This window comes from Staurois parvus, unplaced genomic scaffold (genome assembly GCF_062004578.1).
Source record: "Staurois parvus isolate SC_StPar_1 unplaced genomic scaffold, SC_StPar_1.0 ptg000471l, whole genome shotgun sequence".
NCBI classification, from domain to species: Eukaryota; Metazoa; Chordata; class Amphibia; order Anura; family Ranidae; genus Staurois; species Staurois parvus.
In genome coordinates, this window is record NW_028318267.1 from 91,162 (window position 1) to 106,950 (window position 15,789).

The window sequence follows — 15,789 nt, forward strand, 5'->3', positions numbered from 1 at the left end:
GCACTGATGGGCACTGATAGGCGGCACTGATGGGCACTGATGATGGGTACTGATAGACAGCACCAATAGGTGGCACTGACTGGCATCACTGCTGGGCACTGACTGGCGGCACTGCTAGGTATTGACTGGTGGCACTGTTAGGCATTGACTGGCGCAACTGCAGGGCACTGACTGGCAGCACTGCTGGGCTGCACTAATGGGCACTGGTGGGTGGTACTGGTGGGTGGCACTGGTGGGCACAGGTGGGTGGCACTTCTGGATGGCACTGCTGGGCACAGGTGTGTGGCACTGCTGGGTGACACTAGTGGGCACTGCTGGGCACAGGTGGTTGCACTGCTGGGCACAGGTGGGTGCACTGCTGGATACAAGTTGGCAGAACTGGTGGGTGGCACTTCTGGGCACCGATCATCAGGCCACTGATCATCAGTGCCCTGATGATCAGTGCCAATCCCTGCTCTAGCAACTGCCGGTTCTCGACAGTACTGTCCTCACGATCTGACAACGTGAGGAAAGTGCAACCGAGAAGCGTCAATTGCATTTCCCTGTGATCAGCGTGTCATTGGACACGGCTGATCACGTGGTAAAAGGCCACTGTGATTGGCCTTTTACCACATCACGTGATCAGCTGTGTCCATAGGACACAATGATCACGGAGATCACCGGGTGCGCGCCCCCGGGGGCACACAGGAGAGCGCATTCTGGGAGGACGTCATATGACGCCCTCCCAGAACTGGCCGGCCGCAGTGTAGCCCTCATTCGGCTATCTGCGGTCGGCAACTGGTTAAAATAGTTTCATTACAGTATGAATGAGCAAATACCATTCCTAGTTAGTTTAATTTAATTGGAAATAGTTTTGATTTGATCCCACTATTATTAATTCAAACAAACTTTCCAAAAATGTATACTTTGAAATGACATTCTACTGATGTATGGTTAGCTTTATAGTGTTACTAAACCCATATCAGTAAAATCAGTCTGTATATGCAGTAAGGCATGCTTGTTAAACTCACTATAGAACCTAAGGGGTAATCCTCCACATTGTGTAAAAAGGCTGTTTGATCCTGTCTTCTTTGATCCTCCTCTTCTTTTTCTGTCCCCAATCTGTCTGCCATAATACCGGGCAGCAGTAGCAAGTCTGCACATGCTTTGTTTGGTGTGTATTGTTAGAGAGTTTTTTGGGGAAGGTGCATGTAATCGGTACAGGGTCCAGACAGAAAGTCAGGGGTCATGCAGCCTCATAAAACAGTCAGAGGAGAATGAAAATTCCTCTTACAAGATTAACCAGTGTGCGGCTGGACACTGATAGAAGTCACAAGACTGCTATATACTGCTGATGAGAAAAGGTATTTATCAGTTTATATTTACTAAAGTAATTGCATTTCCATGTTCTGTATACTGTGGAAGACCAGATATAGTGAATGCACAGTCATGGGTTTAGTAACACTTTACATACCTGTTATATTCAGAATTTACGTAGAACTAAACTAACCCAACATAGATCAGTTATAACTCACCGTCCTGCTAAACCGTGAACATCATCATAGCTGTCATAGACCTCTAAGTAGTCAGACAGACAGTCCATGTCCTCCTCAATGTCCATTTCTAAAAACTGTAGACGAATCCGTTGGCCAACCTTAACACGGATATGCCAGTAGCAGATCTGTTCATTCTCATATTCGTTCGGATATCCTGGAGATTTAAATATCCTCTCTGGTTCAGTAAATACTCCTCCACACTCCTTCGCTGAAATGTAGAAAATACATAATATCAGAAGGAAACTGACTTCATGAGAAACTTGTACTATCATTTCCAATCTGATTCTTAAGTTGCTCGCTGTGTCATGTCATGCTGATCCCCTGACTTTACTGACCCAAGACAAGGTCAGGCCTGCATGTTTGCTCTAGGTCCATGAACAGTCTGCCCCATCATTTGTGTCAGTGGGAAGAATAGTGCCCTATCGTTTGTGTCACTGGGAGGAATTGTGCCTTTTCTTTGGTGTCAGTGGGAAGAATAGTGCCTCATTGTTGGTTTCAGTGGGATAAATATTTGCCCATTGTTGGTATCAATGGAAAGAATTATACCCCATTGTTGGTGTCAGTGAGAGGGATTGTGCCCTTTCAATGGTGTCAGTGAGAGGGATTGTGCCCTTTCAATGGTGTCAGTGGGAGGAATTGTGCCCTTTCATTGGTGTCAATGGAAGAAATACCGACCCACTGCTGGTGTCAACGACAGAAATTATGCCCCATTGTTCGTGTCAGTAGATAGAATAGTGCCCCAAGGGATAAAGACAAGCAAAGGGCCACATTCAGCCCCTGGGCCACAGTTTGGAGACCACTGGTCAAGCCCATCAGGACATATCGCAATTTGTCTTTTGACTAACCTGAGAGGCAGTCCAGTTATAGCTAAGATCAGATACCTTGATATTACATGTTTATTTAAATCAGGACTTTAGCCTTTTTGACAGGTTTCCTCCTCCTTTTGATCGTTTACCTTTTTATCAAAATCTAATTCTTTACAGCCCATCTTCTCTCATTCGCCTAGGCGAAGCATGTCAGTGCCCCATAGTGCCTCTCGATATATGAGACGCGGATATCCCGAAAGGCCCCAGAAACATAAATTCACTAGAAAAGGAGGGGATGGGCCTAGTGACACATCGTCAGGAGGAGTGCCTCCCAATGACATCCCAGAAAAGATGACAGCATGGGAGCCGAGTCCTGGCTACAGAGAAGGGGATATCAGCAGGACAATGCTAGATCCACTGGGTAGGTGAGTATCCTTCCTGAGGAGAACACCGCTACAGGTAGGCAGGGGAAACAAAATGTAGGAGGGTAGGGTAAAGTTACTCTTTCATTTTTATCCTGAATTAAGTGTTTAAAGAGAAGAGGAAATCTGTCACATGACATGTTTGAGGCTATGCAGGGCTGGGCTGAGGGGTAGGCAGAAGAGTGGTCACCTTGGAAGTTTCAATGGAGGGGATGCTAAAAGGACAGAAACTTCAACCTTTGCTACCAAAATAGTTCATAGCTGATTGGAGATGGGGAGGGGGTCACTTTGGCTTTTTCATTTTGGGCACTAAAAGGCCTTGTACAAAAGGACTAAAAGCTACTAAAGGACCTCATAGATATAGATATCTTTTATTAATAAAGGTAGCTGTGTGGTTGGTGTTTTTCCTAAGCAATAAGGTGGCTCAGCAGAAGGGGATGGAGCCAAGTGCAGTGTTTAAAGGAAAAATCTAAATTTCATTATGGTATGGTAACACCTAATTGGGGTTTTGTATGCTCAGTTTGAAATGACCAAGTTTATTACCAGTTTACTATAATTAATGTTCGGCAAGGCAAGGAGGGAGGGGGCTCCTTTCCATCAGCCATAAGGGAGACTAGAAAGAAGACAAGTAACATGGAAAGGGCACTAAAATGCACGGTCAGCCAAAGTTCAGAGTAAATAATGTTATCCCTGTTTGTCTAATAGGCATCCCATGTGGAAGTATTTGAAATACAAACTGTGCTGTTCAAAGTAATCTGTTATAACGTTCCTCACTTTTCTAACTTACAAATATCAGTTATTACACAGCCTGAAAAAAATGCAAAGTAAGATATATGCTTCCATACCATGTGGATTGTAGCAGTAGGCATCCCATTTTTCACTTTTGTTTAACCGGAAGCCATAATCTATAATGCCTATCTTTCCAAATCCACAATTAAAAGTAGGTTTTACTATTGGATAACCAACTCTTCCTTTGTGGAGCCATCCAGCAGCACATACATGGAACCCTGTAGACCATAAAGATTGAGAAAGATCAGTTCCAAAAAAAAGATTTTATTAAGTAACAGCAATTCTATAGGTAAAGTTAGTAAAATTCTTGTTTAAAGAGACCCCATAACCAAGGAGTAAATTTTGAGTTAAAAGTATTAATAAATTAGTTTTTACATTTACGGCCACCCTTTTTTCCTGAAACTTTTCTTCATTGTTAATTCCCTGGCTCTTCCATTTCTTAGCTACAGTCCCTCCTACTTCACCACAGTCTTCTATGATGGTCTTAGTTGATCCCCCTGTGTGCCTGCAGCAGCCGGCAGAAGGGAGAAGAGAGGAAACTGGTAGCTCTGTGGGGGGCACACAGGGCAACCTGTGTAGCAGGGCAAATCAGTATTTGGACAGGGAGGGTGATTGGTACAGTGGGGTAGCAATTACTGGAACAAATCCCCCTGTGTGGCTTTCCATGCAGCAATTGCTGCCAGCCCTAGCAAAAGGAAAAGAAGCCCACTTTCAGCTGCTGCAAGGAGAGCCACACAGGGGGATTGGTTCCAGTAATTGCCCCCTCATAGCACTGATCACCCTCCCTGTCCACAATCTGATTCACCTGCTAATCAGCTGACCAGAACCCCCTGATGAATGAATGCAGCCAGAGCCTCATCCCAGGAGGGCCAGCGATACCCACTTTTTGGCTACCCTGGGTGAGGGTAAACCTTGTGTGGAAGCCTGCACTGGTGACCACTATGAAGGAATTAACCCTTGGTTTGTAGGCATTTTTTTCTCTCTTCTTATAACATCACCAGAATAGGAAATGAAGGGAAATCTACCCACCAAAATGTTTTGGCTATACTTTATACTTAAGCTTAATTCCTACTATGGGCTTAAACATAAATTATTTTTATTTCCAAAGAATTCATCCAAAAATAAAGAGCAAGCATGGGTAAATAGCTTTTATTCAGAGCCCAATTGTAGTCATACATTTTATTTAACTTTGTATAGCATGAAGAAGGATTAAAGCCTCTGTCAGGTTGATAAAATAGGAACTGATGTGAGATCCGATGAGGACACATTGAAAAATCCCTCATTAGGGTGGGGACGGGTTATAACGTCTGACAATATTTTAATGATGTCTAGGTTTTTCCATCCTGGTGACAACGATCTCCTTATTGTTTGGCCTGGTGTCACAGGGACAGGAAGCTAGCAAAAAAGAATATGTGTTACCCATAGCAACCAACCAATTTACTAGTCTAGTTCAAAAATGAAACCAGCATCAGCTTTCTTTTTTACATGAGACCCACATGCCTTTATGCTTTGGTAGGGGGGGATGGAAAGAAGATATAATGACCTTCATTATCCCTAACAGTATCCAATTAGCTGTTATGTTGCGTAATATTTCTAGGATCAAACAACATGTCTGATGCTGGTTTTCGGTTCATTTAGCTTGCTGACTGTTGTGTAAATAAAACTAAAATCAAAAGGTCTCTTAAATACAGGAAGTCTTAAGGAATAGAGAAATAGTTTCTTATTTTACAGGACATAATTAAAGAGAACATGTTGCTTAGTAGCTGATATAGTGATGGGAAAATATGAATTTTCTTTTCATTTTCTTTTTTTACAATTAAGGTATCGTGTATTTGACCATTTGAAAATGATTGATGATTAATTGGATATGGCAGCATAAATTTAAAGGATGACTATATTGAAAAATATTATAGTCTGTTAACTTAAATGTATAATTGAGTTAATCATTTAACAACAGTATTCTGCATAAGATCTTTCTTTTTAAATTTCAAATGCCTTTATTTATATTTTTCTCCATGTTTACTTGCAGGCCAAGCTGTCCAAGAAAAAATTGCAGTTACACAGGTTGGCACACACCATACAACGCTTTGGGATTGCTTACAATGGACAGCTTTTATACATATGGTTGAAACTCTTTTTCCAAAATTTAAAAAAAGAAAAACTTTTGCTGTAATTGCTTAAATGTTTAGGCCATACATAGTAAATTTTCAAACAAAAATTCTTACAAATATTATTAGTATGTTTGAGTTAATGTGAGTAATTTGAAGTTACTTCAAATTTTTGTTTGCTTTTTTCACATTGAATTTCGGAGTAAATGCAATTTCCCAAACAAAACCACTTTCAGCGTTAGCAAATTGTTTTTAACCCTGCTCCTTTAAATCTTCTCATTGCAGTCAAAAACATATATTTATTTGACCCCACTAACAATTCAAAAATTAGATGAACACACGCAAAATGCTACTGGCTGTTAAATGTTGTCATTCAATATTTTATATTTGCTTTAATAAGATATTTAAAAAATATAGCTAAACATAATCAACTAATCAAGGGAAAATAAATCAAAGGAGAAAATTAAAAAAGCTTTTTATGCATACTATGTATTTATATGTTAGTAACAGTGTACTTGCAGCCATAACACTTTTTTCACTTTTGGGATAGAGTGAGGAAAGAAAGATGCTCTATCTTGTTTTATTGTTATCTGATGCTTGGTTGGAGAAATGTTCCCTCATTTCCTTTCCTTAGTGTGAAATTTCCAGGAGGGACACAGACATCAGTAAAATACTCTTTCTTTCAGTAGTGTAGACAACCAGAACCCTTGTCTACTTTTTATTGCTACCTGTGTCTCAAAGAGGGATTTCCCTTCCAGTGATATTAAAGGCATTTTTTAAAACTTTTTTTGCACCATGTGATCTGGTTGGGGTGCAGCTCAAAAAAAGCTGCATGCACGTCTTTGGTGCAATGCGGTGTGATTTGAGCCCATTTAAAAAGAATGAGCTCAAATCGCACCACACTGAATCGCATGTGAATTGCACAGGATTGCGGTGCAGTCCCTGTGCGACTCACATGCGGTGTACAGTGTGAAACTAGGCTTTCACATGAGTAAGGTTCTTTCTCTTCATTATTCTATCCAATAAATACGATTTTTTTGGCTTTCCTCATTAATATTAATATGCAATACAGGCTTCTGGCCTTTCAGGAAGCCAGTTCTTGTTGATATAAGGACGGATTTATTAATATTATGATATGAAGTAATACTCATTTCTGATTTCATGTTCTTCTCATTTTACAACTCATGAAAAAAAAAAACTTGAGGAAAAGTTACACTTTGCAGGAAGATTTTGTTGGCTTGTCTGGTATTCAGAGGAAATGATCTCATGTAAGTGAGTACATGGAGAATTGTAAGTACCGTATTACTCCTTTACTTACACAATGCTATTATTTTACCCTTGCCAAAAGTCAACGAATTGCAGATGTTTGGGAAAGCACTTCGCCCCCGAGCCTTTCAGGGATGATTTGAAACATTTCTTTTTTCAAAGATACATTAGGAAACTGCAATCTGAAATTCATTTTTTTTTTCAGTAAATCATTTGGGATGCAATAATCAAGATTAAGGATCAGACATAAAATTACTTTGCTAGTGCTATTTACATTTACAGCTTAATTCCAGGTATACAACTAATTGCACAGATGAAATATATGTGCATGAGCTGTTTAATCTTCCAAAGGAGTTGTATGTCTGTCCATCCAGTTCTGATATATAAACAGCTCTGCTATACAGCACAGCCCTGTCTGGAAGGGAAGGGGAACTGATTTTTCTCTACTGTGATTAAGTTAGAATTACAGGTCTTGTCACTCCTCTACCCTGTGATCAGACGGTGAAAACAAGCAGTGGATTGATTAACTCTTCTCTCTGTTAGAACATGAGCACTACAGCACAACTGATTGGCTCCTGATGGAGTCTGGGCTCTTTGGTCTGCAAGAGGCTAAAACTGCAGTCAGAATTAATTCATATCCAGTTGCTGTGGGACTGTGTTGGGCAGCTATTCCAGCACAGTCTCACTGGAAAACAAGCAAAATGCCTTGTCTCCCATGTGCTGGTTCTCACTACTGCGTTGTGGTGGTGTGCAGGCGGTGTTCTGCATGCAGTACTTTTTTTGTCAGCGCAGCACAGTGCGAGGCATTCTGCCACCACATATTGCACGGGGGCCAGTTGAACTTAAAACATAACTACACTCGAATAATAATACTCAGACAAATAAATCTGATAAAAATGATAATTGTACCCAAAGTCTTGTATAAATTTCAGATGATCCCAATAAGACTCCCAGAGGCCTTTTTTAAAGAAATTAAAAAGATGATAACAAAATTTATATGGAAAAATAAAAAACCTAGAATATCCTATGATCTGATGAGTAGAGGTAAAGAGAGAGGGGGATTGGGAGTGCAGATTTTAGGAGATATTATAATGCTGTAGTTTTAACAAGAATTTATGATTGGATACACAATATAAGGGGGAAAAGGTGGGTTAAGATAGAGAACGATCTGAGTGGAGTTGACCTGAGTAGAAACATATGGGCACCAACACAATATAGAGGTCTAAAAAATACCACGAGTGTGTATACACTGAATGTTTTAAAGGTTTGGGATAATTTACATAAACGTATGAAGTGGGATTTTAATTCACAATTAATGTCACTAAGGAATATGGAGTATTTTCCACCAGGTATAGAGGGGATTATGGGAAAATGGATTAAAAAGGAAGACATTCAATTAAGGGATATTATGGATGGACAGAAATTGAAAACATTAAAAGATTTAAAGAAAGGTGGAAGGGAACTTTTTATTAAGATTGATGAGTGGAAATATCACCAATTAAAACACTTTGTTGAGAGTCTTCCGAAACCTATGAGAGGGAGAAAGGAATGGAACTTGTTTGAGAAGTTGTTGGAATCACGGGGAGAGGGGAAACGGGGCACGGCAAAAATATATAAAATTCTCACGGAGTTAGTCACGGAGGTAAAACCAATGTAGATAGAAAAATGGGAAAAGGACTTGGGGATAGAGATAGATGAGGATAAACAGAGTAAAATATATAGACTCACACATGAAAATATCAGCATGAGAGAAGTGGAGGTCAATTATAAAAGTTTGGTAAGATGGCACATCACACCAAAGGTGGAACATAAAATGGGTATAGAGAGAACACAAGAGTGCTGGCGTGGGTGTGGAGGGATTGGTACGTGGTTTCATATTTGGTGGGAGTGCCCAAAGATTCAAAGTTTTTGGGAGAAAACGGTCAACTTAATAGAGAAAATCTCAGGGATAAAGATAGGATTAGATCCAGAAGTGTGTTTGTTACATAAGACAGATATACCAGTGAATAAATACAAGGATTCGGGTATATGGTACTATGTGAATGCAGCAAAGGGATTGATACCTAAATTCTGGCATAGTTTAGAGGTTCCGAGAGAAAAGGACTGGGTAGAGAGAGTAAATCAGATTAGTAAAATGGAGAAATTATACTATATCCAAGAAGGTAAGATGGAGATATATAATAGGAGATGGGAGAAATGGGAAGATTTTGTACATCAAACGAATATATATGAAGCAATAAGAAATGAGAAGAGAAGTTTCTTGATTTTATAGGGAAGGAGAAAAGAGAAAAATGCAGAGTGGGAGGGTGGAGGGATGTGGTAGGGTGTAGGGCTAGAGACATGGGATATAAATAGGGGGAAATAGAAGGAGATAGGATTAAGAATTTTATATATGATATGAGAACGTTGATGAAATGTATTGTTATGTTCTTTTTTACTTTCCCTTTTATTATATATGTATTTATAAATATGAAAAATCAATAAATATTTGAATTTAAAAAAAAAACATAACTACACTCTATCGGCGCACCATAAACCAAAAGTGCTATTTAAATCCTTTTAATGTTCAAGGGAAACTCCCTCATCCATCCATGTCTCCATGCTTTATTTTGCTGAGAAATCACTTAAAAAAGCACCCCCTAGCATTTATGGCCATGGCCATCCTGAGTAAGGGCAGATGATTCATGTAGCCATTGCTTCCTGGAATCCATTAGTTCAGGCATACAAGCAGAAGGGTCTGTTTAGCTGAGAAAAGCCCTCCTCCCTTCCTGAAGACTCCTGGGATGTATGACATCATTTTACTAGGCATTTTATTAAAGAAATGTAAAGAATAGTTTAAAAGAAGGAAATATAATAAACTTCTCAATCTATTTATTAAAGCTAGCAGCATAAGGATTCAAAATAGTCAATGTTGATTGAAAGAGTGAGGTTCCCCTTTAATGAAATATCTGTGTGGCATTTCAGTAAAGTTTATTAAAAAAAAGATGTGAACAGTACGATGTGTTGTGCATCAGCTCTGCACATCAGCTGTTGTAACACAGTGGCTGGTGTGAATTAGTCCTATGGCAAATTCAGGTACTTTCACTGTTTTAAATATTTTAAAATTATGTATTGTACACAGGTGAGTACAGAGCTGCAATCATTTGCATCTTTTATAATCAGCATGGAGTATAGCCTTTAACATGCCATAACCCCCAATGTAATCCAATGTACTATACCTTTAACAGCCTAACATATGTGGGAGGATTCTACAAAAGTAGGAGCTGTGTGTGATCACCCCTGCTCAGTATGTTATGGCTGTCAGTGGTGGGGGTGGGCACAGGCATAGTTTGCTTCTTTCTGATTCCCAATGATGTAAGCACCTGTGTACATGATGGAATCTGTGCTTTTCAAAATAGAAAAAAAATTTAACTGGATGGTGCAGATCTGCATTTTTAGTAGAGTTTACATTGAATCCTATTGATAAGAATAATTTGGAGTTTTTATTGCAGTTAGTGTAGAGGTTTGCATTCAATTGTTGCCAATGTAGCCCTACTCCCACAAAGGCCACTGATATTAATTGGTTCTCCCCCAGATGGTACAGAGGCCACCATCCACCCAAGAACCAGTCCATGCACCCTGGCTCCGTTTTGTGATTTATTGCTGATAAAGCTTGTGACAGGAGAGTGCTTGAGGACATGAGATACTCCAAACAATTACAAATTGGCTGTGAGAGGACGATCTTTTCCCCTATACAGCTGAGAATAATGGAAAAATAGAGTCTTACATCTGGGGACCATGAGACAAATCTCTTTGGCATCTGGTTACCCTGCATCACTGTACTTCTATTGGCACCCGATGCAATCTCCGTAACACTGCACAGTATAGGAGGGCACTCTTCTCTAAGCTCACAGTCCAGGACACTGATGAGGATGGCCAGTATCTGTGACCCTACGAGAGCTGTCTCAGTCCAAGCTACCTCTGGCACTTATATCCCAAAAGAACCCAGTCACCAGGAATCAAATCATTGTCAGTTGCCACCTTCCAGCTTCCTTAGACACAACCCAATGAGTGAGACCATCCTCCTGTAGACCAGATCCCTTTGATGATGTCCTGCAGTTAGTCCCAGATCACTTCCAGGTCCCAGCTCTGCCACCACTGAGACTGCACAGAAAAGCAACACAGGCTGCCTCAGGGGCAATAGCCCCCGGAGGCTTGGAACTCTCCTTACTGGGGAAGGACCCTCTCTCCAGGGCTCTAGACTATTTAACAGCTTCATAGCCACCATCTGGGCACACCTCCTCAGGGATTGGCTAGGCCCTGATCAATGTTCAGCCAGGTTATTTGAATTCCAATTCCCTGAGTACTAAAATTTTCTTTCAGAGGCAGGGAGAAGCTCAAACTCCCAGTCTCTGAAACCCTGAACAGACTAGACCAGACCAAACAATCTCTGCTCCCCCGATTGCAGAAGGAGCCAAAAACTAAATATACTTAGCAGCCTAACTAGGAAGGTGCTACACTAAATTAATGGGAGACAGGAAATAAGGGGAAATCTCTCCACTGAGGACACAAACAATAACAAAAGACCTAAAGGTGGATCTAACTCTTCACAACTCTATGTAAAACTAAAAAAAATGTCTTGAGTTTGAATTATAGAGGTAATACCTAAACAACAACAAAAATTACAATTGTTATCTTTCTGAATTGTATGAATAGTATGAGCTTTTGCAAAGTTTCACACCCAATGTACTGGGACTGCTCTGGGCAACCTTGCCAAGCATAGTTCCAATGCAAGACAAGGCAAAAAGCCATGTTCCCTATAATGCCAGTTCACACCACACTGTTGCAGTGGTTGTGCTGAAAAAAAGTGCAGCATGCTTTTTTCAGTGCAATGTGGTGTAAGGCTAAGTTCACATTTGTGGATTCTTCATGCTGCATTTGTGTGGGCAAGCACTCCATTAATTTATTGGGCTGCTGTACTTGCAGGATAAAGGTCCCTGCACCTTTTTAAAATCCCAGCCGCAGTGAAATCGCATGGTGCTTTTGAACTGTGCAATTTCTTGCACTTGATTACATGCTCACTGCATTTTCAGATGCATGGGGGTACTATTAAGAAATAATGGCACACTCACGTGTCTGCTAAATAGTACCATGTTTTGCCTGCAGGTTTGGGAATGTGTGCAATATACATACTTTCCCGCACCTGCATATGTGTGAATCTACCCTAGTGCAATTCACCACACTACACACTGCTTTGGCCACTAGAACTCACTTCTTGTCACTTTGAGGTCGATTTATTAAAACTGGGAAGTGCAAAATCCGGAGCTGCTGTGCACGGTAGCCAATCAGCTTCCAACTTCAGGTTGCTTAATTATCTGATTGGTTTCTCTGCAGAACTGCACCAGATTTTGCACTCTTCAGCTTTAGTAAATCAACGACTTTGTGACATTTCAAATAATGTTTACACAAAAAAGGATGCACAATGGGCTATGCTTTCAGCATGGCTGCTGACGTGAGCAAGATGGTCTAAAACAATCATGTAATGTCTGTATGTCTCAAACTGCTGTAATAAGTTATTTAGGGTCTAAGCATATGTCCTAAAAATATATGTATACATTTTACATTTTGTATGCATTTATAGCTGAAGCAACAGTATGGCCTAACTCCACAGCTGCTTAAAAAAAAAAGAAAAAAGCAGAATGCAATAAAATGAATGAATGAATTAAAAAAAAAAACACACAGAGGTGAGCCCAGTCTAGTGACCCATCAAAGTTATGTGGACAGCATCTGGCCCAATTGTAGAATTCTCTCTGTGGCATTAAACACGAAGGCACAACGCAGCCTGCATTTTATGAATGGCTTGTAAAATTCAGACTCCGGTGTGAAGTTACCTTGCAGTGTTCACTATAAATACCTCTCTTTGCTGTACTTCCAGCTTATGAAAAGGATTGATAGAACCTTCACTGGGCTCTGTGTATGCATTGCATATGTGTGTAATATATATATATTCACCGGCCAATTTATTAGGGACACCTGTTCAATTGCTTGGTAACACAAATTGCCAATCAGCCAATCACATGGCAGCAACTCAATGCATTTAGACATGTAGACGTGGTGAAGTTCAAACTGAGCGCCAGAATGGGGAAGAAAGGGGATTTAATTGATTTTGAATGTGGCATGGTTGTTGGTACCAGATGGGCTGGCTTGAGGGTTTCAAAAGCTGCTGATCTATTGAGATTTTCCTGCTCAACCATCTCTAGGGTTTACAGAGAATGGTCTGAAAAAGAGAAAATATCAAGTGAGTGGCATTTGTGTGGATGAAAATGCCTTGTTGATATCAGAGGTCAGAGGAGAATGGGCAGACTGGTTGCGACATTCAGATGGTTAGGTCAGAATTTGGCGTAAACAACATGAAAGCATGGATCCATCCTGCCTTGTATCACCGGTTCAGGCTGGTGGTGTAATGGTGTGGGGGATATTTTCTTGGCACTAGCAAGGTCCGCCTAATAAAGTGGCCAGTGAGTGTATGTAATATATATATATATATATATATATATATATATATATATATATATATATATATATATATATATATATACACACACACACACACACAGAGGGAGGGATCTGATAATTAAGTGTTCTTGCATGGCAAGACCACTTACTGTTATCTCACATATATATTCTTATTATTATAGCCAAATTTACCCCCCTAACTCCTCCCACAGTTTTACTCTACATAGACAGTAATATACCGAAACGTGCGGATTGTTCCCGATTGGTGTGCTATTACTTTGTGGAACGTTTCGCCAAATGGTTCACAAAATATCGGCGTTTTGGTGTTGAAATTGGTCCCATAGGAATGAATGGCGGAATGTTCAAAACTAGAGTGGGAGCTGACAAAAGCTAGAGTGTAAGCAGAAAAATCAGAACATGATTTCTAAACTGCCATCACTCCCTCATTTTCAAGCCCACCTACACAAATCTTATATCAAAACGTTCAGCTATCCCTGCTGCCACTAAAAATGTCCACGGCTAAGCCATAGTCCTGATAGTTTTCACAAAATGACCATTTGTTTGCAACTCACGCCGCCCGTTGACATTCATTGAAACTCCACTCTAGCCACCTCAAATTTGAAGGGCAATTTCTAAACTGCGACTGTGCCTTCATTTTTAATATTTCAGAGACATACTATGCATCAAAATGTAGGTCTGGGTCTTGTGATTCTCACAATGTAAAGCTTTTCGATGTAGGATTTATAATTTTTAAATGACAACCATTTGAAGATGGCAAGTGCCAGTGAAGTGAGCAAGTTGGAGCAGTTTGTTTTTAACCACTCTTCTCTGCCCTTGCTGTAGAGTGAGTTGCCATAGGAACCCAGGTGTGTGAGCAGGTAAGAACACTTCGCACAAATTCCCCATAAATTGTAGCTTTTCTAGTTCCAGAATACATTGCTTTTAAAGTGTCCCTAAACCCACATCATAAAAACTATCAGTAACTGCTGTGTTACATGCTGTTCAAACTCACTCAGTTACTGTGGGATTCAGTGTCTATATTCTGCAAAAAAAAAACTGGTTGATCCTGCTGTTCTCTGTTTCCCTCTTCTGTCCATCCTCCTAATGCATTTAGGGATTTTGCAGAGCAGTGTTGGCAACTACTTCATATGCTCAGTTTTCAGTGTATTTCTACCCTGAGCATTTCCTCCTTTTCACATCTGAGAAGCCCATGTGACTTTAGACATGTTGGTGTACACACAATGGTAAATGACAGCCCACTCCCTCCCTCCCTCCTCCATGCCCACTAACCAGCTAAGCACAATGGGAAGTGGAATATTACATCTTGATTGATGAAGGCTTCACTTCCCTGTTATTCTAAGACACAGGCTGGAGGGGAGTTACACAGCCAATGACTTGCACAAAGCTGCCCATATCATGTTATTGCCAAAAAATAATAAAGATTTTATTTATATTTTATTTATTTTTTTATTTCACATATATATTTGTATGACAACTGAAAAATAAGTTTATTGATATTAGTTATTTATATTTAGTTTTGTATCCCAAAGGCTGTTTTTTTTTTTTTTTTTTTTTTTGAACATGTGACTAACGGCAAAGGACTAGAAGCTCCTGATGCCACTATTTCCCTACAGACAGGCTGGGAAAAAGCTGGGTCAAATGACGGCTGTATATCATATAGGAAAAAGGAAAGTAGTTATTTTTTTCAATTATTATTATTAAAATAATTACCGTGCCATCATCAATATACAGAAAGAGAAGAGATCATGTAAATTAAATAGTGGATGTTTAGTATCACTTTAAGGCTTTTTATTCTGGCTCCAGATGACATCCCTGGTTTACTTTTCTTTATGTTTTGTACATGGTTCTCATGGGTATTGTTTTCCTATTGCTTATAAAAACTATATGGAGGTCCACCTATTAGAATAGTATCCCAGATTATTATATTGATTTGATGACTGATTCACTTTAAATATGGCATTCTGCCACTATTTACATTGGCCTGTACCTATTTTTCTGGCTTCTTCCAGTTGGTCAAACGTAGCAAGCTGTCCGCCTTCATATTCACACACAGCTCTGGCCTCTCTGTAGGTCAGTTGGTATTTTCCGCTCCGTGATTCTCGGTGATAAACTCCAGCTGCTTGTTCTGTAAGAAATAACAATTAAGATTTAGTTTCTTTTCTTTTTTAGCAACATCCCTTCAAAGCCATTATCCCACCTCCAGCATTGCGTATCACATTGAGAACAGTAGTATATCTGTGCCAGAAGCAGACAGCGGAGTGGTTCCTCAGACGGGGACCTGGACAGAAGCCCAGAAGTAGAACAAAGCTTTTTTTTATGAAAATACTCGTTTTGTTACAGTATGTCT

At 40.0% G+C, this 15,789-nt stretch overlaps 1 protein-coding gene and 1 long non-coding RNA gene across 2 annotated transcripts in view; one reads left to right on the plus strand and one right to left on the minus strand.

The window, feature by feature from the left end:
- The window catches only part of LOC149452454 (uncharacterized), a 99,810-nt gene that overhangs the window by 31,857 nt on the left and 52,164 nt on the right, over positions 1 to 15,789 (plus strand). The window lies entirely within an intron of this gene.
- The window catches only part of TNFAIP6 (TNF alpha induced protein 6), a 47,011-nt gene that overhangs the window by 11,506 nt on the left and 19,716 nt on the right, over positions 1 to 15,789 (minus strand). Inside the window, exons 2-4 of the mRNA XM_089689351.1 lie at positions 15,430 to 15,567; positions 3,609 to 3,770; positions 1,515 to 1,743 (exon numbers count right to left, since the gene is read on the minus strand). Of these exons, the coding sequence (XP_089545477.1) occupies positions 1,515 to 1,743; positions 3,609 to 3,770; positions 15,430 to 15,567 (529 nt within the window). The remainder of the gene's footprint in view (positions 1 to 1,514; positions 1,744 to 3,608; positions 3,771 to 15,429; positions 15,568 to 15,789) is intronic.